At 41.9% G+C, this 24,843-nt stretch overlaps 1 protein-coding gene across 1 annotated transcript; it reads right to left on the minus strand.

The window, feature by feature from the left end:
• Positions 1–1,918: 1,918 nt before the first annotated feature.
• On the minus strand, positions 1,919–24,843 carry adamts15a (ADAM metallopeptidase with thrombospondin type 1 motif, 15a). The gene is made up of 8 exons (XM_036580484.1): positions 23,938–24,843; positions 16,308–16,440; positions 15,153–15,320; positions 11,869–12,155; positions 9,663–9,840; positions 8,469–8,644; positions 3,937–4,112; positions 1,919–2,823 (listed from the first exon to the last, which is right to left on the minus strand). The coding sequence occupies exons 1-8, from the start codon at positions 24,841–24,843 to the stop codon at positions 2,016–2,018; spliced, it is 2,832 nt and encodes a 943-aa protein (XP_036436377.1). The 3' UTR covers positions 1,919–2,015.

The following is a 24,843-nucleotide window of genomic DNA, read 5'->3' on the forward strand; positions in this document are numbered from 1 at the left end:
ATCACAGTGGCTGTGTTTACATGCAAAGACATATGATTGAATTAATTCCAATTAAAGATTATGACTGGCTGTGTTTACATGCTCAGCAATTAGATCCAAAAGTACGCATGTGTAGAGAACCACTCTGTAGATGTCACTTTGACAACGAGCATCACGTTAATCCAGTCAGCGTGAGACGAGCAGCAGTGTGTTACCTGAGTTTACCGTAGACGCGCTTGTGTTTTTAATTTTAAATTAAGTCAGACTCAGGAAAACGTACTTCACATGTACTTATTAAAGGAGGGGCAAGAGGAAGACGTCCTGTGATGTGTCTGAGATACAGCTCATGTGAACCCACTGTCGTTCATTCGCTCCTGTACTTGTCTGAACAGCTTGTTATTGCGAGCTTTATGGCGACCCATCCTACTAGCCATCCTAACCAGTTTCTGGCTCCAGCCATGTTGGACGTTATAAACTTCCATTATGGTGCAAATGCACATGCGCAGAACAGGGAATGTAATCAGATACAGATGTTTACACGGCTGTTATTCTTCTACTTCCACCTCGTTCATTCGGAAAGAAGCTGTATTCGGAAAGGCCTCAATCAGACTAGTCTATTCTGACTGAGGAGTAAACATTGATGTATTCTATCTGATTGAGCTATTAGTCGGATTATTAACGGGTTGTCATGCTGCATGTAAATGTGGCTAGTTTTGTGATTAACGGGGTCTTTTTAACTTGTTTAAAAACCCAGATAAAAAAGTCTAGTCATGTTTTTCAGCTACGATATACGTCATCATCACTTTTTCCCCACAGAATAAAGCATGAGAGAACCCACAGTTCCCACTGCTTCAGGATTTTGCTGATGGAAGATACTGCAGTAATGCTAATCTTTAGCCAAGCTTTTTTATACATGTTGTAATCAAAATAAACATTAGAGTAATTTGGAGGCATTCTCTAAACAACTGTTTTTCCAGAATCCAGAATGTTCACATAGAAAACAGGGATAAAATGGTGGGGAAGACCACTCATGATGGAAAACAATCAAATCATTAAACTGTTTTTGCAATTATTAACATCTTTAGCATGTACCCCAGGCAAGTGTAGCACTCTTGACCCTGTTAATGTTCAACTTGAACCCAGTTTAGTCTCACCAGCCTCTCCCATGTCTGTGCCTTTAACATAAGAAGGACAGTTGCAGCCAGTTTCATGCAGTACAAGGGCATTTTCTGTGCTAGTTTCCTATCTAGCTGTGGAATGTTATTTTTTGACCCAGGAGTGTTTGGGTTGGCCTCAACAGCAAATATTCTTTGAAGGGTGTCACCATGGTCATTTATCAAATGCTCACATAAATGTGCAGTGTTTTTAAGGAAAATCTTGTGTATAGTCACATAGGATCAGTGAACTGACCTGGCTGCAATTTCAACAGGATCCTACTAGCAAGAGACGAATATATATCGTCCCTGTCCAAAGAAAAACAAGTATCTCCAAAATGGTAACTTTGCAGAAGAGGGCAAAAATGTTCTGCATTTTCAATGGAAGTTAATGTAGAAAGATTTTATTACAAGCTATTTTGGAACATTTCTATTGGTCCATTTACTATATCAGTTTCACACAAAGAGATACCTGTGGTGGTTTGGACAGCAACAATATGTCTCTGTTGTATCATTACTGGGGCAGTTATTTGGGATAACTGGTTATAGTTCTGTTTGAGCTGGGTCAAATAAATGGCAATATAAATTGGTTACAGTTAGAGGTAGAACACCGTTTGCAACTGTGTTTAACCCTGTCGTTCCACCTCTTTCAGTTTCTCTCTCTCAGTTATATGAGATCATTTCCTTTTACCGGTTTGTACATTTTTCATCTTCTTCATGTTGTTCCCTTTTCGCAGGCAGTATGCAAGAACTAAAAACAAAATGCACCAGAACAAGTAAAGTCCTGGATCGTTTATCTTTTTTTTTTCTTCGTCGAGTATCATTTGACAAAGTGACAAGTCCGTGAAAGAAGATAATGGAAGTGGAGGGGGGGCAGAGTCATTAACAGGGTTTTAACGAACAGAAGTCCAGCTCCTGCGGCTTCTTCATGCCCGTGCAGTGCTCCCTCGGCAACAGCATCCCTGTCTGGGTGGCACAGCGGAGAGGGCGTCTTTTGAAGCCCTTCCCACAGCTCCTGGAGCAAGGAGACCAATCACCCATTTCCCACACGGGACAGGGATCCCCACACACCCGCATGGCACTGGGCCTTTTGGCCGGGTCACAGTCTGTCCCGGGGCCTCCGTCTACCCTAAGGCATTGCACCATCCTCCTTTGGAGGCCATTCCCACAAGTCACCGAGCATTCATCCCACCTGGCCGCCGCCCACTTCCCAGGGAGTGGGGCCTGTTTGGCATAAGAGGGTGGGAGCTTTTCCTTGAGGAGGTCGGCTTCCTTCCCATTGATCCCGCCCTCCTCGACCAGGACACTGTTTTCTGCCCGTTCCCTGCCCTCCTTCTTTAGTGTCTTTTCCTCTTTGCTGTCCCGCTTCAGGTAGAAGGAGTAGCGGATGCGCGGAGGGGTCATCTGGCCCACAGACAGCACCTCCACGGTCAGCGGCTCCCCCAGAGGCTTAATGGCCTGCAGGGTCTCAGACTGTCCGCCTGTGCCACTGTAGCGGAGCAGGCTCCCTCGCACCAGGATGTCCCTCTCCACGGCTGACACCACATAGTTTCCATTCAGCAAATAGTTGCCCTGGCTGTTCTTCACAGCCAGGTAGTTGTCATCGCTCACCATGCCCTTGTAGCCACGCTGGCGGATGTCAATGTTGGAAGCACCCACTGGAAGCATGACAACAAAGTTGTAGCCATGGCTGAGGGAAAAAAGAAGGCTAAGTTTAGGGCAGTTGTACATACATACATGCACACATTAACAAATTTTCAGTTGCTATTTTAAATAAAAAAAATATTGTGGAACCCAAAACATAATTGCCTTTTTAATGACAAATTAACACGGCCCTTTTCTGATGGTGCCTGAAAACGGTTGGTAAGTTAGCCTTGTTAGTAAGTAGACTTGGTACCATGTGCACAAGGATGCCTGGTGACAAGAAATTTTAACTTTGGAATTGAACAGAGTTTAACTAGGTACGATGGTTTCCATCACTTGTCTATCAACAGAAAGTCCCATTTACAGAACTGCTTAGAAAATAAAAATGAAGTTGCTCTTTCAGAGTTATGCTGGATTCACACAACTATTTAGCAATCTGCATCATTTCATTTGAATTCTTCCCATTTTGTTTTTTGAACACATCATTTGTCAAGAAGGAGGGTCCACAGTACCCAACAGTGGCTACATGAATCCAGGTGATACTAATCTGCCTGGAATTTGAGGTTACAGTAGCCTTAACCCCCAGTTTATAGTTCTAAGTGAAAGCAACAAGTTATTTGACCAGCCACAATGAATATTGTTTTGCACTATAACACTACGTTAACCATGTTAAATAATGTTGTGTGTCAAATAGTTGTGTATGTGACAAATCATGGCTTGTGGCAGATCACTTCAAAAATTAAGTCTGACATGTCAAATAAAACTTAAAGACAACAGGCTAAAGACACTGTCAATTAATAATAAAACATTTTGCCCATTAAAGACCTTTGCCCAAAATTACAGAGTACCACTTGTTTAGAGTTTCAATTCCCCGGCTATAGTTGGTCTGTGATATGCTGTACCTTCTGTAGTTTTTTCGTTTAAGTGCTGCCAATTACTACAATCCAAAACCACCAAAATATTTGGTTTGACATCCCCTACAAAGGGATGCAGTTTGCCTTCAAAGTTGGCCATGCACGCTTTTGGACTTTTGTTTGTTTTGCACCCCCTACCTCCACCTGTCTGACATAGCCCTGTAAATCCCTCATTTAATAAATCGCTCAGACAGGAAGCTTCTCTTTATCTTCCTGTGTCTATGCTTCAGGTACTGATGACTTACGCAGGTTTTGTGAAGAGGCCTGATATCTTCTTGCAGTGTTTGTTGTCTCCACCACACACGCCACACTTGTCAAACTTCTTGTTGGAGCCCAGTTTGCCGTCGCAGCCGGCCTTGGAGCATTTGCCTTGGACACAGACCCCCGAGGAGTCAGGAGAACATGGGGTTCCATCCACAACCTGCAACAAAACAGGAGAGAAGCTTGACTCCGTTGATTATGCTGATCCTCTATGTCATAAAGCCAAGAAGAGACTAGAAATAAAAGTCTTTGCTCTAAATATTATATTGAATACATCACTGTACATTTTTTTTTTTCAAAAACACAAACCTGGAGTTGTACATAGACTCTATAACACATTGATTTAACCCCAGGTTTGTTATATCCCTTAAATTTCTTGTTGGGCTTCCTTGTGGTTTGTCTTGCAGCTTTTTTATGGAATCACTTATGTTGGTGGCGCTGAGGTCCTCTAAGATCCAAAGGCTGGCATAAGAACAACAGACTGTCTAAGGTCCAGACTAAAAATTTCTTGCATGTTGACTGAAGGCATTGAATTATGAATACAGTCCTTCAAGTAAAGCTGAAACTTGGTTTTGGATAGCTGCTCATGTTTGTTCTCTTGCTGATCTGATGATGTCTGTCCTTGCTATAAGGTCACTTAAAAGGTGCGATCATTAGGAACATTGTGTTTGGGACCAGGGTTTCTGTTAGCCAGTAAATACTGAAATCTGACCAGAACAAAACTCTGCAGGATTGGGAAATTAAAATTCATAATACATAATGTCTGGTACAAATATTCGTCCAAACTACATATAAAATTAATTAAACAAAATCCTGTGCCGTTGCCTCTCCTTTTTGTTCTTCATATGAGGAAGAAACTGTCACCATTTAACAAGAGCAGACATGTTCCACAGTCCCGTTGCTGCCCCCTCCAAGTGTCAAGGCATGTTTATGCTAATGTAATGATCAGTAGCCACCTCAAGTTCTCAAGAAACTTTTTACTTTATGTCGGCAATAGCCATAAAGTCACAAAGAAATTAAAATGTTATAAGCCATGCCATAACTAATGACCACCACACACTGGACATCGGCATTCAATTGAGCGCACTCAATTTTTTAGTGCATCACTCAGCATTATGCCATGACCACATTAAAATAAAACCATACTGAGACCACGAAAAGACAGTAGATCACATGTGGCTTTAAATGTACACCAAGAAAGACAATCTTTCAGATAAACAGAAAAAAGCTAATGCTAAGTCAACTCAGCTAACGTTACTGGCCTAGTCTTTTTTCACCTTGTATCTTTTAGCTCGAAAACAGTGAGTTTGTGGAAAAAGTAGTGAACTGATGTCAAACTTGATTACTGTGTTATGTCATTAAATTTATACAAGTGTAAAAATGAACTTTGCATTTATCGCTGCAGTGCATTCTATGTAGAGCGGCCACGCTTTGCACGCACAGCTGATACTATGCTGCGCTATGTAATGTGGTGTAGTGCAGTGCATCTAGTGTGCAGTTTCTTGAGATAACGTGTGTTTTTTTGAAAAACAACCACATGTGACTGGAAATTTTGTATTAGGTTCAAGCCAAAATTTCAAGCCCCAAAGATCTAGTCCTGTTGTGCCTCACATGTCTGTGGAGACTCATTCCACACCTCTGTATCTCACCCAGATTAACATCTGCCTTGCTCGTCTTATATTTGTCAGCTGACAACAGGCAGCTGTGAGAAACAAAAGGCAGTCATGGGACACTCAGCATCTTCGCTACTGACTATGTCATATCTACACTGTAAGCTTACTTAAAGGAGGGCTAACCATCTTTTAATACCAATTACTGCAACCAGTTCTGTCAAAACTGTTTGGCATGTTGCTGAGCCTTTATTTTGCCCTCTAAGGCAGTTGATCTTAAACCAGACCCCCACATGCTCCACAGTTTTGTTGTATCCTTAGGTATTGCGAGTTGGGTTGGAGCAGAAATGTGGACTGTCTGGTGGTCCCTCAGGACTGGTTTGAGAACCACTGCTCTAGTGCACATGTAAAAAGTCTGAAACTGTTTATGGTTTGGAAGATTATTATTTTATGATCTACTTAACTGACAGGTTATGTAACTGTGGGAGGTGAATAAAGTATGATGAGAAGTTTGCTTAACGCATGCTCATAAACCACTCAAGCTTAAATCGCAAGAGAGAAGAGCTTGTGATTCATGAGACACGAACTATTTCCTTAAAAATATTCAAACTGACACACAGGTACGATTCCTCAGCTTTTTTCCACTTAAGTTCATCTACTGTTTATGATGTACCTTTCCAGGTCACCCTGATCAAATTGCATAACAGCTGTATGAGTGGGGCAAAGGGGTAATCCACATGCATTGATTTTGGAATGTTATTCAGTTATGTGTGCTGTCATGATGTGGCCCAAATAAAATTCTTAAGCTATTCTTAAACATTAAAATCCACTAAAAGCATTTTTTTTTTCAGAATCTAGAGCAGACATAACACTGCAAGGCCCAATCCCATTTCACCCCTTGCCCCTACCACTTAGCCCTTACCCCTCTATTTTGCGTGTTCACACCTAGGGGTACGGTGTCCCGATTATTGTTGAGCTAGAGGGGTAGGGTGAAGTGTTAGGGCTACATGGCCCTCCAAACATAGATTTTTCAGAGATACACTTCAAACAGAGTGTTAGGACAAAAAAGAAAAAAACAGCAAGATGGCTGTGCAAGGGATCAAAGAAACACACAAATGTGAGTATTTCTCCATTAAAAATTACGATAACCAATGCATTATCTTAGTTTAATGTAGTTTCAATGTAGTATGGTCATTTTCTTCATAACAAGCATAAAAATCGTTAGTAATATGTTGATGTCTCAGTAGCTAGCTAGCTAAATTTCCTGTTCCACCTTACATTCTGGCACCTCAGGCATCGTAACTGCTGCATCAGTTAAGGTGGAATGGAAAAATTAAAAAAAAGCGAATAGCTGACTTCAACTTCATATCACTGAGAAATTAATGGTGGGTAATAATAATCGTCTCATCCCCCTCTTTGAAGGCATAGGATGCCCTAAATTGAACTAAAGCCCAGCAGTGAGGTTGCTGAACTTCACTCTCCTCTGCTCTCACTGCAGACCAGCAGGGTCGCCTAAAGAGCACCACCAGTAGCCTGTTAATAAAGTAATGTTCCTTTTTATTTGCGGGGAAGATTTCAACTGCTCCCTTTTGCAACTCAGTTCCAAGGGGCAAGGTGACACTTTTTTAGGGGTAAAAATAAGAAATAGGATTGGGCCCAAGTGTAGCAACATAAGCTTTTTGCTTAGGAAAATGCAGCAGAACTCATATTTGTAAGTAGTTCAAAGTTATTCCTTAATTGCGATTCGTTTTCGGCTAACAGCTTTGTGAAAATAGTCCTTAATCACTGAATTTCTGACCCATAACCCTTTCATTCCAGCAAAAAGAAGCAACTATTTTCCGCCATTTAATCTCAGTAATGTGATTTATGTTGTGGAAATTATTTGATATGTAAAGAATGTCATCTAACAAAGCCAGAAATAGGTCGATTTTTGATCAAACACATTAATATACTTCACACTTGAGTCTCATTTTATTGTCACTCTTATTAACCTAGTCAATAATAAGCTCTTACCAATCTGGATTCTAAAACTGTGCACACACTCAGAAACTATTAGAGTATATCCAACAATAAAGGCAGCATAGAGCTTCTTTTATACAGTGATAGAAAAATGCTAGCACACAGAAAGCTCCAATTCCACATGCTAAACCAGCTTACTCTGACCAGTATGGACATGCAGGCATCGCAAATGGTCTGGCAACAGGTATAAAGCGGTTACAGTAGACTTCACCAAGTATATGAAAGTATCGCCAGGAGGGTGACAGGTTTGACAGAGTTAAAGAAATTGGGAATTTAATAAGGGTTTGGTTTTCTGGAAATATGGTGCTTCTTGAAATCGAATGTGTTCAAACAGTAAAGCAGTTGTGTTGTTTTTTAATGTCTATATTGTGCTGCTGTGTAAATATTTCCTCCAGACAGATTTTTGTATTCAGTGCATTTTTAAAAAAAAATTCTGAATCTTTACAAAATAGCCAATACATGGTGACACTGTGATACTGCAATGCAAAATGTGACAAAGTACATCATAGAGATGCACGATGCATCGAGAAGAATGGCCACTCAATAAATTTATATAATCAAATTCAGTTGCACTGTGTGAACACCAAAGTTCATAAACAGCCAGGAACAATCAACAACTCCCTCCAGCATGTTTAGTAGTAAGCTGTGCAACAATATGAGTCATCTTTTTTCTTTATTTGAATTTTGTTCAAAATATCATGAGAATACCGTATCGTCTCGAGGATCAAATCGTGGGCCAAGTGTATCGTTACGTCCTTATACCTAAACGATCTGACTGGTGCATTAAACTGATTCTTAAATCAATTAAATAATCAAATCGAGTGGTTTTGAAGTCAGATGTTTACCCTCCAGTGTGTGTCGAATGAAATAAATCCTTTATAGCTCACCTTGGGGGACAGAACGTAGAAGTAGCCAGTTCCGTTAGCCCTGCATATCAGCTTACACTGGTCTTTAGGAGACACTCCTGAGTACTTGGGCACCCACACGACGGAGGGCGCGAGGCGGTTGGTGTTAAGGCTGAAGCCGTTGAAGGCCTCACACTGTTCTTCACGGTAACTCTTCCCTATGTAAGGGAAGAAACAGCGAGAGGTTAGAGAGGAAACAAACTGTAATAAATAATAATAATGTTTTATTTTTATAGCACCCTTCCAAAGTTCAAAGTTGCTTTAAAAGCATCAACAGCAGAGAACAAATCCAAACAAAGAAGCACAGTAATAACAACAACAAGAGTTGAGTCCAAAATGAAATCCAGTAATAACAATAACAGGAATAAAACAAATAAAACAAGACATGAAAAACAGTGCAACTAAAACAAATATGTATAAAAATGAACAGGACAGAAAAAATGAAACTACAACATGCAGCAAATACTACGGCATAAATGTACCCTTATCTTTTCATCCCTAGGAAGGTATATAAACCAAACGAGTGCTCTTCCGAAGAAGCCCAAGATTTGAAGTTTATACAATCTACGTACCAAATTTAAATCATAGGCTGTTCTATTGAAACGGTTAAGTTTTTCTCCACCAAATTAAGTAACTAAGTCATGAGGTCAAGCCTTCCTCTGTGCATCATGCACTCAATTCAGTTCCAACTGAAATGGTACCAGATCTACAGTATAATGACCAGACGTTGTTGTACTCTCTGTTGTTGTATAAAGGCTCCACATTTGCAGGCCATGAAACTTTGTGAAAGTGACCCAGAATGCATATGCCCAATTAAAATGATGGACTGTTGTCTTTACATGTACAACTGCAGCCTGGCAACAACACCAGAACATGTATTTGAACTACATGTCAAAACACTCCCTCTGGTTCACTATTTTAAGGCACTTGTTTAAGCAAAAATCAAATATATGCACTTTTACTCTTACCCCAAAGAGCATCAGTCAGCCAAGACATGTTTGTTGCTTCTTTATTCTGCACTAACTTCGAAGACCAAACAAATCTTGGCTGACACTGCATTTGGCGTAAGGGAAGATTGCATACATTTTTGGCCAAATGTTTGCTTTACGCTCCTATAAACCTAAGTAAAGTGTACTGGGCTTAGGTGAAGTTGCATATGTGCTGAAAAGTTCTTACCGGTGTCAGGGCACGGTGTGAGGTTGCAGGACCGGTACTTGACCCTCACTCCCTGGCAGTATTTGCCTCCATTCTCTGGTACTGGGTTATTGCACTCTCGCTTTGCCAACTGTACCCCACCACCACAGGTCCTAGAGCAAGTCCCAAATGACCCCCATCTGCCCCATTTTCCATCCACCTAGAGTAAGAGAGTGAGAGAGAGAATGTCGAACTCAGAAAACTTCAATAAGATGCTGTAATTTGTCCTCTACAACTGATATAATTATGAGTCAGTCAATAAGCAGGTGTGGTGAATCTTTGCCTTTCTCTTGAGTGACCTCATCACGCTGTCAACTGACATCCTCCACAAGTATGAAAAACATGAAAAATATTTCAAACATATAGAGAACGTTTTTGCTTTCTGCAAACCAAGACTGGACACTCAACAGTAACTTTTGATCAAATTCAGATGTGGTATTCATCAAAAGTTCTGACCTTTTGAAAGATTGTCTCTGATTGTTTCAGAGAACTACAATATAATGACTAAAATAAATCTACAGCATACTTTTGTTATCTCCAGCAAAAATTGTAAATTCTAAAGGAACCATGCATTTGCCAGTGATCCATTCTGAGAATTTGCCTCTAGAGAAGTTACAGCGTGTGCATGTGTACGTTGGCCACAGTGAAACATATCAGGCTGTAGCTTTCTGTGTGTTACTGTGTTTTCTATTTCTCTATAAAAGAAGCACAAGGCATCCTTTACTGTTAGATGCTTTTTTTAACGAGCTTACTCAGTTCAGCTTAATACTGATATGTTTAAACAGAGTAACAATAAAACATGACAGATGTGTGACTTCTATGTGTTTTCTTGTTCAAAATGAGAAAGAATAAATTTGAATCTACCAATAGTTACTTTCAAGTTCTTTATATATCAAATAAAGGCAGCAACAGAACTGTGAAATTACGTGATTAACAGAGAACAGCAGGCCTCAAAAGGTTAAAGGTCTGCTTGACACTAAAAGAGATTCCTCTAGAGCAGAGGTTCCCGGTTCACCTCATGAAGGGCTTGTTAACTGGTCCATGTGCAAGAGTAACGATAATTAACCGACTGCTTGAGGAAATGCTAAAATCCGCAAGACTACACTTGATACCCTCTGACACAGAGGAACCAGTTGAGAACTCCAAAAGGGTTCTATGTGTTCACGGACATGTTACTTAGCAACAAAACAAAGCAACTGGGACTGGGTCTGTAGAGGTGTGTTCAACAGGTCTACAATAATATGTCAAATACCTGCAGTACTCATGTACCCTATCACAGCATGGTGAGACTTCCTGTAGAGATGAGAGCAAATGTGCCTGGAACAGTCCCACTTAAAAGGAATGGTAGCTCCAGTGCAAAAATAAAGAGACATGCCTGGGCTGAGCCAACCACACTGTATGTCCAAATGTATCCAGATATGATTTCTGATTAGTGAATTCAGGTGCTCCCATTGTTAACAGGTGCAGTATTGTGTCCTTAGCAATACGTTGACCAATAGAAAAGGACACTCTGGAACCAGCTAGAGGGGTATAAAGCCCCTTAGCATTTGGGCTGCGTAGCAGTGGCACTGCGTTCTCTGGAGTGAGAGAGCACCACCCAATACTTTTGAGCAGAATACTTTTGGGATGCCATGCAACATCGGTAACTGACCTCACTAATGCTGACCTTGACCTTGGTCTCCTACCACCACCCAGCGCGATTCTACCCACACGAAACTAATTTGGGCATCCGTTAGCTGACGTGGGCCCAGTTTCCCAAAAGCATCTTAGTGTGAAGTTTAAAAAAAAAGATGTAATGGCATCACAAATAATGGCATATAGCATCATTCTTGATGCTATACAAGCTTAGTCATTTTTGAATAATCCACAGTTCAGTTCATCCACAGCCTCATTCTGGACACATCTAAAATTGTTTAATTTTTATATAAAGCTTCTAGCTCCTTCTATTAAGTCACAGAAGACTAGCATGTCAGAGTCATTTCACACATGCATTCTCTACAAACAGATTGGCTGTATATTCTTAAAACATTCCAAACTTGACTGGTACAGTAAATGATAATGAGTGTCTTTTTTAGTAGCTGGCCATTGTAGTAGCTTCTTGTGAGCTGCCATTCTAGGGTTACGCATGTTTACGTAAAGTAGCCACATGGGTGTACCCTGTGTATCTATGTACTGCATTGTCATTTACCTTTGTCTTGGTGACCTCCTGCTTCTCTAGGCAGATGCCACGCAGGCAAACCATGCCGTCCCCGCAGCTGGTGCCGTCTGCCCAGGGGAAATGGCGTGTCTGGCAGACGGGCTGTCCGCGGGTCTTCCCCGTGCACCACAGCCTCTGACACGGTGCCTGCATGAGCGGACATGGCTTGGAGCCAGTCCCAAATGCCAGCTCACACTGCTTCTCCAGACCATAGGACGCACCAGGGAGAACATCAGGGAGGGCCAAAGGCTTCTGGGGCTGGTCGAGTAAACACTCACCTGCAGGGATAAAGTGCCATGTTCATCACGTTTGATTTCAGGAACGGATTAGAGGTCACAGCTGTGGGCAATTTGATTATTTCTCACTTATAGCTACACTCTTAAAAAAGATTTCAGGGGTTCTTTAGTAAATACAATGGTTCTGTATAGAACTATGAAGAGTCAAAAAAACCTTTGCATGATTAAAGTGTTCTTTGCATTGTAAAACGGTTCTTCTGTCTGACGAAAAATGAATGACTTTTTGAGAAGGGTCTATTTAGCACTAAAAAGGGTTCTTCTAATGTGACAATGTCAAGCATGTAACAATCGAAGAACCTTTTTTGGTGCTATATAGAACCCTTTTCAAAAAGGATCTAAATAGAATCATTTACAGCACATTCTCCATCAATCTGAAGAACACTTGATGATGCAAAGAACCCTTTAATCGTACAAAGGGTTGTTTCAGTACTCATGGTCCTATACTAAAAAACTTTTGAAGAATCATTTTGTTTACTAGTAGAACTTTGTTCATTGGTATTTCTAAGTAGAAGAGATGATGTTTTGTTTCTAGTTTTTCATTTGCTATCAAATAAAATAACTCACCAAAGCAAAACAGATCTCTTCATTAGTGATGTTGATATTTAGTTCTATCGCTTTGGGAGAAGTTTGACCAAATGACCAAATGAATTATGACTGGGAGATGTTTGTTTAACTCCCATCTTTGGATTCATCACGTCTGCATTTATTTGTTTAGTCTGAGGGAGTGTGAATATCAGTCTGAGGCTTTGAAGGCTTCAGAGAGCCTACTGTAAACGTCCTAATCAGTGAAATCACACTGGACCCTTACTCACACAAACACCCATGTCAGCACTGTTTGCTTTTTCCCTGGTTGCTTTCACACAGTTGTAGATCAAACTGTGTAAAAATGTGTGTGTGCTGTAAAGTGCATGGCCTCACAGTCTGTTACTCCACATTGACCTGGGGTCATCTGTCTTGAGAGGCAAAGTATGTGGCTGGAGACTACATACCCACACATATATACTAGATTATATTCACGTTCAAATCATTATATTTTAAAGGAAGAGTTTTGTCAAAAAGCCCTGTGATGGACTGTCCAGGTGGATTAGCACTTAGAAGATGGATGGATAGAGTTTGCCAACAAACTAATGCATACAATTTTATGCTTACCCTGTTTTCAAGCCTGGGATTACTTAACAATTTGACACAGTTTAAGGTTGCTAATTAGTGGGTATATGTTTCTATTACAAGTTAGCTACAGTCATCTGTAAAGGATTGGATACTGCTGCTCAAATGCCATGTTTTGTTAATTTTCTAATGGAAAATAAGTACACATACTGTACAGAGAATACAATTCTGCATGTCTGTATGTTAATGCACAACTACTGTTTATTTGCTCTTGGGAAAAAAAAACATAAATTTTGGCCTGTGCAAATGTGTTACATTTTTTAGCACTACAAGTTAGGTCTACAAAATATAGTTTAGGTTGGGCTTACTCAAAAATAAACCACAATTGTGGTTGCCACATGTTCCTCTTTTTTGATGGATTTTAACTCAGTTCCTCCATGGAATTTAGTCATGACCACTTCCCACCCACCAGCTTACAAGTCCTCCACCACACAGTACCCCCAGCCCGGGGAGGTGGTTTTCCTTCTCAGACTTCTGACACATCACTACCATTTGAACTAATAACCTCTTGTTTCTGGATGATCAGGTAGTTAGACAGTCGTGCTACTCAGAAGCTTTAAAGTCTTTGAAAGAAACAGTGAAAAGATACAAAAATGTCTCAAAACTTTCTTCATATAAGGAAGCAACCACATTTCGGTTTTCTTTTTTTAAGTAAAAAGTTTTTTTTAAAGAAAAGTTTTGACTAAACTAAGTTGATAAAAAAAAAGCTATGCAGACTTTAACTTGTTTCAAGTTGCCCTTACTTTTATTTATTTACAATGTGTTTAGGATATTTTTCTTTATTATATGTGAAATAAAACTGATATAAAAGACAAACTCCCATTTTGCTGCCTTTATTCCATTCTCTCTTTTTCCTCCAAAGAGGTCAAGAGAGAAACCAAGTTTCTATTTCAACCTGCATGGGAAAACTACACTGGTGCGCACCTACAGCCAATGACAGCCAGACCACTTTGGGCTGTCCTAACCCAGTCTACTTTCAGACAAGTGGTCTGGCTAGCTGCCCAAAAAGCACTGCAGTGAGTTTGTGAACCATCAGTTGTCGTTTTCTCTGAGGCCAACATAGTGGTTTGCCCTGATTGGCAGAGATCTGTGGTCCAGTGCTCACCCTGGAACTGCATAGGGCTACGGCTGTCGTCCAAGGGACACCAAATGCATAGTTTGGTGGGATGAGAGAGTGTCTAATGTGTATTTACACCCAGTTTAGAGTGCCCCTAACGCATGAATGGTCTTGATGGATGAGTCACCGGTCTCTGCTATGTCTATTAAACTCTAAAAACATTAACAATGGCCCACAAATGTTACGACTGATTCCATTTTCAGTGTTTCCTTTAGGATTTTTTTCAGCAGTGGTGACGGGCCTGAGCACATAGCCAGGTTTGCACAGGATAAAACAGATAAACAGTGTGCTAAGTTAGCCAGTTCACTAAGTACATCTTACTAAAACCGTCTGAATAGTCCGCTCCACTGGTGAACGCTTCATTCAGCAATTCGGGTCAACTCTGACTGTTCGCACAGTGTTCGTCCACTTGCAGCTTCATGATGTTTCATAAAATTCTGAGGCAGAAATAATTTTGCAGGGGCTGGCTGCTTCTGCAAAATATATAGAGTGGAAACGCTGATTTTGATACTTAAGGTGAGTCTCAGAGTTAGCAGAAGCTAGGCTTCAGAGGTGGCAATGAACAAAAAACTAAACAGCCACAAGAGAAGACTCGAGTTAGCAGAGTTGAGTGTGCAGAAGTTGAGCTTCTCAGTTAGCAATGCAAGACAAACTAGACAATCACACGTGAGACTAAATACTTTAAGCTGACTCACCATGCCCACTATCCAGAAAGTCTGTGATGATGGCAGCGCTGCAGGGAGACCATGGGCTGGTGCGGTTGATCCGGATTAGGGTAGGAGACATCATGTGATTGTCCTGCAACTTTCCAAATATATCCTCACATGCTTTCACATTATCATGAGGCATATTGAAGACATGGCCTGTAAAGAGAAGAGGCAAGAAGACCGGAGAGGAAGAGAAAAGAGAAAGTTTTACTGTCATTTCTTCTTGCTAATGTATTTGTGAATGTGTCATTCGCAAACCTCAAGTAAATCAACTTCAGATTTTTTCCCTTGGATTCACCACTCTATTCAAAATGGGCGATTATCTTGTCAGCGATCAAGTCACTGCCTTGTGAGTCACTTCACCAGTACCTCCAGCAGCTATCCCCACTTTTAGCTTTAGCAAAACCAAAGACGAGGCTTCCTGGACTGCAAAAAGAGCTGAAAATCTTACTTTAGCTGTTTCTCAGATCCTTGCAAAAGAACCTGATGTGGCTCGCTTACCTCAACTAACAGTGTAAGGTGAACAAATATAATTTTTTGGATGCTCAGACTTTTGGAGGCACAGGTGGTCGGTTGCTGGTTCCTAATCCAGTTGTCAAGGACCACATAAAGCACTAAACCTTCAATATATGCTGTTAGTGGCCCATAACCTCATCCTCTCATCACATAACTAAATATCAAATGGCCATAAGGATATAAATCTGTGTGCTACCATGTTTTCTATCACTATGTAAAAGAAGCTCCATCCTGCCTTTATTGTTGGATGCACTGATAATTGATCATTTGAGAACATAATTCAGATCTTTAAGTGCTTATTATTGATTTGTTTTGAGCATATTAGCTTTCTTAAAATAGTAGTTTGTGACACAAACAAAATTTGGCTTTGGTAGATCATGTTCTTTACATTGATAAATCAATGTGACACCAGCCCTGAGAGAGGTACAGTATGTGTCCACTACATGTGGCACAGAATTCCCCTTCCACTTCCTTCACCAGTGCCTTACCAACTGAGGGGCGTGTTGCTTTTAAAGGGCTATAGACCTCACTCTGTGAGAGGGATTCCCTTGGACATGCTTGTACTAAAAAACACCCTCTTTAAACATCTCCTTGCCTGAAATGGCTTTTCTTTTTCAGCATACTTACCAAGTTCATGGGCAGTGGTGAATGCAGATGGCAGGCCATCGTCCTCAATCACTGAGCAGCTCCTCTTAGGATCACACATGGTGCCAACGTCTGCCATGCCCAGAGTGTCACAGGTGGAGGCCCCACATAGATCCTGGATCAGATGAAGAGGGTTAAGTAGAGCTAAGCACAGACACCAATGTTGGACCAGATGGAAACATCAGCTAGAACTGTAGGCCAGAGTGAATTTCTAAGAGTAATAACCATAATTGGTCATGTGTGGATTGCCTGCACAATAGCATCTGTTGCAAAGGCATGCTTAGGAAACAACAAAAGGTTACTTGAGTGGCACTCCAACAACATAACAAATATGCTACCCATGACTCGGCCAACATAGCTAAGTTATAGTACATAGATATTAAACCATATGGGTATTACATTAATAACATAGCACTTGGCCATCTCTACTCTTCAGTGTAACACAAGAATGAAAATAAATTGGCTTCGAGAAAGCTTGCATGAAGATAAACAGATTTCAGGAAAACATTCAGCAAACTAGCCTCTTTGATTCAGGGCAAATTACTTCCTTGTTTGTGTCTATATTTTACAATGTGGACGATTTGTGACCAATCAAGCAATTAGGTGTAATTGAATAATAACAAACACACAAAGAAACCACTCAAGAATCCTGATCTAGTATTCCAGTCAACTAAAAGTTTTCTCTCATCCAGACTCAAGTTGTACGCAAGGCACTATTAGAGCTATGGCACGATCCAAAAATTATCCTTGAACTGTGGTTAGAACAGGCTAATGATGAAGTGACCATAAAGCATCTTGAGAAGCCAACGGTCTAATCCCTTTCTCTTTCTCAAATCTCTTCCTAAGTGTTTTTGATTCACTGAAAGATATTCCAGATGCCCTGTTAAAATTTCTCTGAATTTTTTGCTGCAACATGAGGTAACTGTTGCTGTTAAAACGCAGTGTCCCCAGCCAAGGGAAAGAAGTTTCCAGCTGACCTATATTTTCTTACCACACTGTTTAAAACACATTTGCCCAAAATATCCGTTGATCCCCACTGATTGTACATCATAATAACAGAGTTTTCTGTCAGCGCAATCCCAGGGTGTGACACCCTCGCTGACCAACCCTTAAGAAAAGGACTTACGCTGGTTGACATCCGTAATACAGAGAAGAGCACTTAAAAGATCAGTACTTTGTGCTGACAGTGATGCATATAATATGGCAAAGCTGTGAAACTGTGTCCACGTGGAACTTAGCACTAGTGCTGTTCCAGGGTCTGTTACCTTCGTAGCATGTGCTAACTAAGATCAGAGCAGGAATGTGGCCGCTGTTCCCAGACCAGCCCTCCTGAGATGCTTTGTGAGGACAGATCAGCACATAGACAGGCTAGGTACAGAGCAAAAGTATGCTGTTTATGGTTATACATACTAATGCCAGGCTCCGATTCTCAAGCCAAAAGTGCTGACAGTTTGGTTGAACGTTAAAGAGCATTATCTAAGGCAAAATCCCAAATGAGTGTAACAAATTGTTTATGTGCCGCAGTTGTCGACCGTTGAAAACCCGATCCAGATGTGGGTATGTGAGAGGGAGGATGGCTATTAACAAAAGCGCAAGACAGCATGAGTGAAAAAAAGAAAGAAAAAAACTATTGTTCTTTTTATTAAACAAGTTGATTTTTTAACTGTGACCTACTTCTTACACCCGCTATACCTCCTTCTGTTTGTGTGGACCCAGCTGCTGGGTCATGGAGACCTGTGCAGGTTAACTGTAAACAACCCCGTGCTTAGCCCTTAGTGCCCTAATTTTTGGTGATGTCTTGCCTTGAAGAATGTAGAAACATTCACAAGATCAAGGGCCGGTCCACCACAGTCCGTCTGCCAACTCTTGGGAATCAGCAATCAAAGTTTTGTGAAACACTGAAGGAATTACACACCTACTCAACAGCTGTGATATAGTGCACCAGAGGAAATCAATTGGAAAATAATGCATGAGGAAAACCATTGCTATAATATGCCATTGTAGTAAACCATTGTCAGAGTGGAATACTCTGATACATATTACAGGATTCCACAAAGGCTTGGATCAAAATGAGATCCTCTTTTTGTGTCATATTGTCTGCGGTATTTGGTTTAGTAAAGGTAAACTTTATTTTGAGGGACCAAAGATGTAAGTTCCAGCAGGCATTCGCATTGTGTGAATGTCAACACTTTTCAAAATAAGAGTACCAAGAAGGATCCCAACAAGGGTTCATTGGTGTGATGCCATAAAAGAACCATTTTTGGGTTCCTCAAGAACTTTCTATGGTAGTTCTTTAAAGGGGCATTTTTGTAAATGAAATAAGTTACTGTTGCTATTTCCATCACACTTTCAGCTCAGGCTATGTGGTAGTATCGGTAACACTTGTGCTAATACACTAAAATTTAAACATAAAAACAGCAGTACAAAGTAAAATTTGTTAGCACACAGAGGAGTACACTGAAAAGTACATTGATTACACTGATTGTACGTTTTCATTCAAAACTGAACTGTCTTTACAAGATGTTCAGTGCAAATATCTATGTTTGGGGACTGATAAAATATGAATCGTGGCCAATTTAACTTAAAGTGAACAAGAAAAACTGGAAACCATGTATACACTAATCAAACCAGGGAAATCGTTTAGCCACTCAATGTTAAAGCAGTAGGTTTTCAAGTCTAATAAAGAGAACGTTAGCGACAGAAGCTATCCCCTCAGTTGAGCTAACACTAAACCTAACACTGGAACTGGTCATAGCAACGGTGCTAAAGAGCTAATCAGTGCTGAGGAACATCACTTAAGAACCTTTATTTTTTTAAGGGTGAGCGCCACAGACGGAAAGACTATGGCACCAACAAATGAGCATTCTCTGAAATGTTTCAGGCCAGTTTAATGCTAACCACACCTTTGCCTTCATTAGCTGCTGGTTGTTTCCATTGCCAACTCTAAATGTATGCCCAAGTGAGTCAGCCCTCGCTCTTGGTAACAAGTATATACAAAACAATTCAAAAAAAGGACTTTACCTAATTCGATTATTAAACCATATGAAGTCTTGTGGTTCTGTGTGGTGTTATTTCATCAGAAACTGGCTAGCCAGCTAAGTAAAGTATACCTCCTACAGGCAAGTGCTCAATGACATATTATACTCATAAAATGAACTATGGATCTTCTCATTTAGCAGTGGGTGTCAGCCTGAATTTAACAGGGTGTAACTGTGCTTGACGTGAAGTAAGTTATGGGCAAACACTCCCTTAACCTCAACAAGTGGGCAGCGACGTGCTCAGATCAGATGCTTTTCGGTGATTGTATAATGTTTCTCTGGCTCTCAGACATCTCCTCCAGGTCTGGCAAAATCTCTCCATCACCGGGAAAATGTGAAGGGGGGTGCAACTCTCTTCTCTCCTGACCCAATTGGCACCCAACAGAGAAAACATACGACTTTCATTACCCCTTTTACAAAATACAAACTGTTCCATGTGTGCATCTCTCTCTCTCTCTCTCTCTCTCTCTCTCTCTCTCTCTCCCTCTCTCTCTCCCTCTCTCTCTCTCTCTCTCTCCGTCTATTTGTTTTACTTTCCCCTGTGATCTATCTAATTCTGTCCCTCTCTTTTTAACCTCCCTCATTATATATCAACATAACATGCCCATTACTCCGGTAATACACCTATTACACAAATACAACAGCAATAAATTGTCATGCAGAGGTCCATGTGTTGGCGGTGCTTTCATGTAAACTTATTTCTGCAAATATAATGTAAACTAAGAACTCTGAGCTCATTGCCTTACCATTATATGAGATTTGTAGCTCAAAGAATCTGCTGTAAATCATCACTGTAATGGTACGTTTACATAGTTGAGGTAATCATTGCATGTTTAATACAGAAAATGATCTAAAAGGCCTCTCAGAATCACTACAGAGGTCCTCCTGACAGCCAGTTTGCTGGTAACAGTTCTTGTTCTGTTTTTTATTTAAAAAAAAAATTGGTGCAAGATTGTATGACATGCTTTGAGATAGATTGTATGAAGTGCTGGCTATGCTTGGGAGAATCTTAACCAATCACAGAAAAGGAAGTGGGCTCTACGATATGACTGGATGTGCTAGTGACACTGTTATGCCAGTGTTTCCTAGGCTCAGTTTGTCATGTGCTAATTGGTTAGCGTCAAAGATGTAAGTGTTAATTTTAAAAGTAATACCCCATCATACTGGAGAAGCCAATGTGTGCACTGGACTGTGATTCAGCCAAAGCTTTGGAGTTGGCTGTTGATTCTGACAGGAAAGAGTCATTATCAGGGGGAATCACCGCAGTTCTAACAGATGTTAGTTGATTTAGTGGTTAATTCATTTAAACAGTTACCTTTTTACAGTTTACCACAAACACTATTGTTAAATAATTACCTTTACACAAACACACTTACTTAGTGAGTTGTCTAGATGGAATATTTGGAATTTACAGTGCTTGCCAAGAACTAAAGAGGAAATCACACTCCGTACTAGCTCCCTGAGTGCAGAGGGCACATCCTGGAGACAGCAGGACCGCTGACTATGAGGAAGGAGATTGTACCGAAAAGTGCTGGAGGGAAAAAGGAACGACTTGGAAGAAATGTTGCAGCGCCCCAGAGAGAGACTTTCCCCAGGCTGCAGCTGGAAAGAGCCTTCTACAGCAGGTGGGCCTTGACGAGGTGGGATTTGGGGGGGGGGTTGGGTCCCTTTTTTCTCTTTCCCTCACTGGTAATGGGAAACAGGCGTGTTCTGCGGGGATGGGTGGAGGGGGAAGAGGAAAGGAGTCAGATCGTTCACAGCTGCAACTGTGGTTGAGGGAACATCCCATAGAAATTGGACACTTTTCCTTGTTTCATCTGTTATATTCCTGCATTAAAGCTCCTTTCCCCCCAAGTCATCTGGGTCACCCAAGCTGCAATAAGAGAAACTGAAATATACAAGCTGTTTGGGCCAGTGTGCACTAAGGACCAAGCTATAAATCTCGTTTTTCTTCAAATTAGTTATGTGATTGATTTTGCAATGGCTACTGCAATTTCCTCTCACTGTAGGTGGTTGTATAAAGCCCTTCACTCTTAGTGCTGCAAAACTGCTTGCTTAACACGAAACGTACCAAACATGACAAGACCCACGGCATAACATAACCTTTCCCGTGACATCATCAGAATGACATAATGCAGTAGCTGCTGTGAGGGGTGTGTAGTGGGTTTGATCAGATCGCATGTCAAGAGTTCTCCAAGGAGCTCAAGCTGGGCCAACTCTCCTCTCTGTCTGTTTAAGTCATTTATAGAGTAATCTGAGCTCACAATATACCTCGGGGCAACATTTGGAGGGAATCAACATTACCGATCAGCAGATTTTGATACAGAATCAAATATGCTTGGACTTTACTAACGTATGTTGAAAGAGTCATCAATGAAACGTATCATTTATCAGCTATAGATTCGTTTATACTTGTTTTGACAATTATCTGTGTTGAACTGTCTAGCACTTACCCACACAGAACATTTTCATCCTTTTTCATGTATCACTTTGCATATATTTCAGGATAAAAACTTATTCTTCCGTTCCCTCTTTTCACCTATCCACTCATGCATATGTAAATCTTTCTCTCCATCTCACTTTCACTCAACCTACCATTCATCCATCCACTAATACCTTCCTACTTCCACCGATGCAACCATGCACGCATGCATCTATAAATCTGTCCACCTACCCATTACTACCTTCTGCTAACCATGTATGCATCCATAAATCTTTAGAATCTCCTTGTCCACTCTTCCATCCATCTCAATTCCATCCAATCAACTGGCCAACCACCTATTTATCCATTGCTCCTTTCCTTTACCCATGTGTAGATGTATATTTCTTTCTGCTCATCCACTTACCCACTCTTCCACTAATTTCAGTCTTCTTGACAAGGCTATATACACCCCTGCACCCTCCACCCTTACCTTATCCTATTTGGAGTCATGTTTGTGTATGTAGGATCACTCTCAGACAAACACAGACCTCCTGACACCCCCCCCACACAATTCCACCAACCTGCTGGCCTGCAGTGGCTCTTTGCACTCCAAAAAATGTCAGGCCACCTCTCTATCTTCATGGAGTAATGAGTGCAATAAGCAGAAGAATGCAGGGAGGAACCATGCACTCTAGCTCCCACAGCTCGCTGGCTCCCAGCAGAAAAAGCAAAGCTAAAGTTCTGACTCCCTCCGGGACGACTGGCCTGCACTGGGCCACAGTCTTGGGAGAACTGACAGGCTGATATGGTCAGCTAGGGCCATGTGAGATGCTGAGGAGCTTATAGAGGGGAAAAAAATCTTCGCTCATTTGGCGTGTGAAGGGCTGGCGGAGCGTCCGCACGTGTGGGTGTTCCCGAGCAACAGCTGACAGAGAAAGCTTGAGTTCAGCTGGGTTTGTTTGAGGTGAATCAGTGCAAAGCCTGGTGTTTCTGTATGCGTTTGCTTAAACACATAAACTATAGCAGTTGAGAATTTGAACACTAAGCTTTGTTTGATCATCCCGTAATTGTCCCTGCTGCTGTATATGTGAATAGGCAATGAAATGAAACTAAGCATTAGAAACTCCAGCTTATGATGGCAATGATTCCATATATCTGCCCCATTACTGAACATTAAAAGCAATGAAAATTTTCAGCCTTTTGAGTGTGCAGGTTAGTACTTAACACTGGCCCATCACTTGACCACTTTCGTTGTCTGTGCATGACTGAGTTTCAGGCAAATTCCAAAGGTTCATGCTCTCTTTGCTGACCACAACAATTCTACAGAGCATAGCAAAGCTTCAGCTTAAGCAAAACATATCCTGACCTAAACTGTTTAAAGTGATTTCACTTTAGCTGATCTCAAATCAGCGAGTTAACATACTTTGCCATATATCTGACCATGTGACACTGCTTGGATGATTTGTGACCCTCTCTAGATCCACTGCACACATTCTTACTCGCACACGTTTGCCAATAGGGGGCAGTAGCCTCTGGACATAGCTGACCCCTGACTATAACAACATCTCATAAACCCGAGGTGATGCCCTCAGGGACAGGGGGTTAACTGAGGAGGCTGGTCTTGTTGCAGCCTGTCCGATGTACAGTCAGAGAGAAAAAATACAACAGCGGTCAGTCTAGCATCACACAGCTTGTTTTTTTCTTTGTTTGCTTTGCTGGTTAATGAAGTTAGATGAAGTCTAGATTAAGAACACGACTTGTATACAATTACATGCAAAACTTTTTTTTTGAGAGAAAACACATCAACAGTCAGATGGGCATCCAACCAGTTTGTTTGTTTCTGTTTCTGGGTGGTTAGTTGGTTGTTTTTCTAGATACGGCTTTTTGAGGATTACAAACATAAACTGTATGCAGTGAGCTTTTGCGCTGACAATGAAACACAGAATCTCCAAACTACATGCTGAAAATTCATCATCAGCACTTTACTGTGTTTTTTGTTGGATAGATTAATTGCATCCAGCTGTTTTGGGGCTTTGCACACTGCAAGACGTCTTGATGTCCCACAGCTTCCCACAAGTTCTGGCTTAGGCTCCCACTATGTAGTAGATGGCCCCCTATCGACGTGCCCTAGATTTAACCTGCTTGCCCTTACCTGTCTAGTGAAGAGAATGGCCGTGTCCCAGTATTCCGGGTGCTTGTCGCTGTTCTTGTTCATCTTTTTCTGCCACGTGCAAAAGTTGCGCAGGGTCATGGCCGCGTTGTTGGTCACCTTGGGCCCTTTTTCCTCGTCGCCGATGACCATAAATTTGACCACGGTGATGCTGATGGGGTTGAGGATGCTCGGATGCTTGTAGAGGCGCGCGGCCACGGACATCAGAGTGAGCACGTAGTGCTTGAGGTCGTCTCCGTGGAAGTCGGCCATGGATTCGTCTGCCACCACTAACGTCTCCACGTAGCGCGGGACGGAAGCGAAGCGTTTGGAGCGGCTTTTCAGTGCCGTCGCGCGCAACTCGTTCTCCTCTTTCTCCTCCTCCTCCGCGCGCTTCCGCAGCTTTCCCAAAGCGCGTGCCACGGCCGCGCTGGAGCCCCCGAGGTCTCCGTCTACGGCGCATCGCCGCTCGCCGTTGGTGCGCCGCCGAATCACGTGCGCGCCCTCCACTGCGCCCTCCTCGCCGGCTGCAGGCTCGATGAAGTACTCCCAGCCGTCGTAGCCGAACGCGCCCCGCATGCCGCCGCACAAGCTCAGCGCAGCATACGACAGTGCGTCCGCGTTCACGTGGCCGGCGTAGAAGCACCGGCTTAGGTCTGGGGCACCGGGGTGCGCGCGCATCTCCATCGCGGGCGCGATGAAAGCGGAATCCGGACGCAGCTCGAGCACAAGGTCCTGGCCGAACGCACTCACGCGGAAAGACGCGCGCGGTGGCAGCGCGCCCGCGCCGAATTGAGAGAAGTCCGTCTGCTCGGTGTCCAAGCGCACGGGCGCGCATAGCTGAGTCTCCGCGGCGCACTCCACGAAAAAGACGCTCGCGAGCAGCAGAGTCCTCACGGATATGCGCAT

The sequence above is a fragment of the Colossoma macropomum genome, unplaced genomic scaffold, assembly GCF_904425465.1.
Source record: "Colossoma macropomum unplaced genomic scaffold, Colossoma_macropomum, whole genome shotgun sequence".
NCBI classification, from domain to species: Eukaryota; Metazoa; Chordata; class Actinopteri; order Characiformes; family Serrasalmidae; genus Colossoma; species Colossoma macropomum.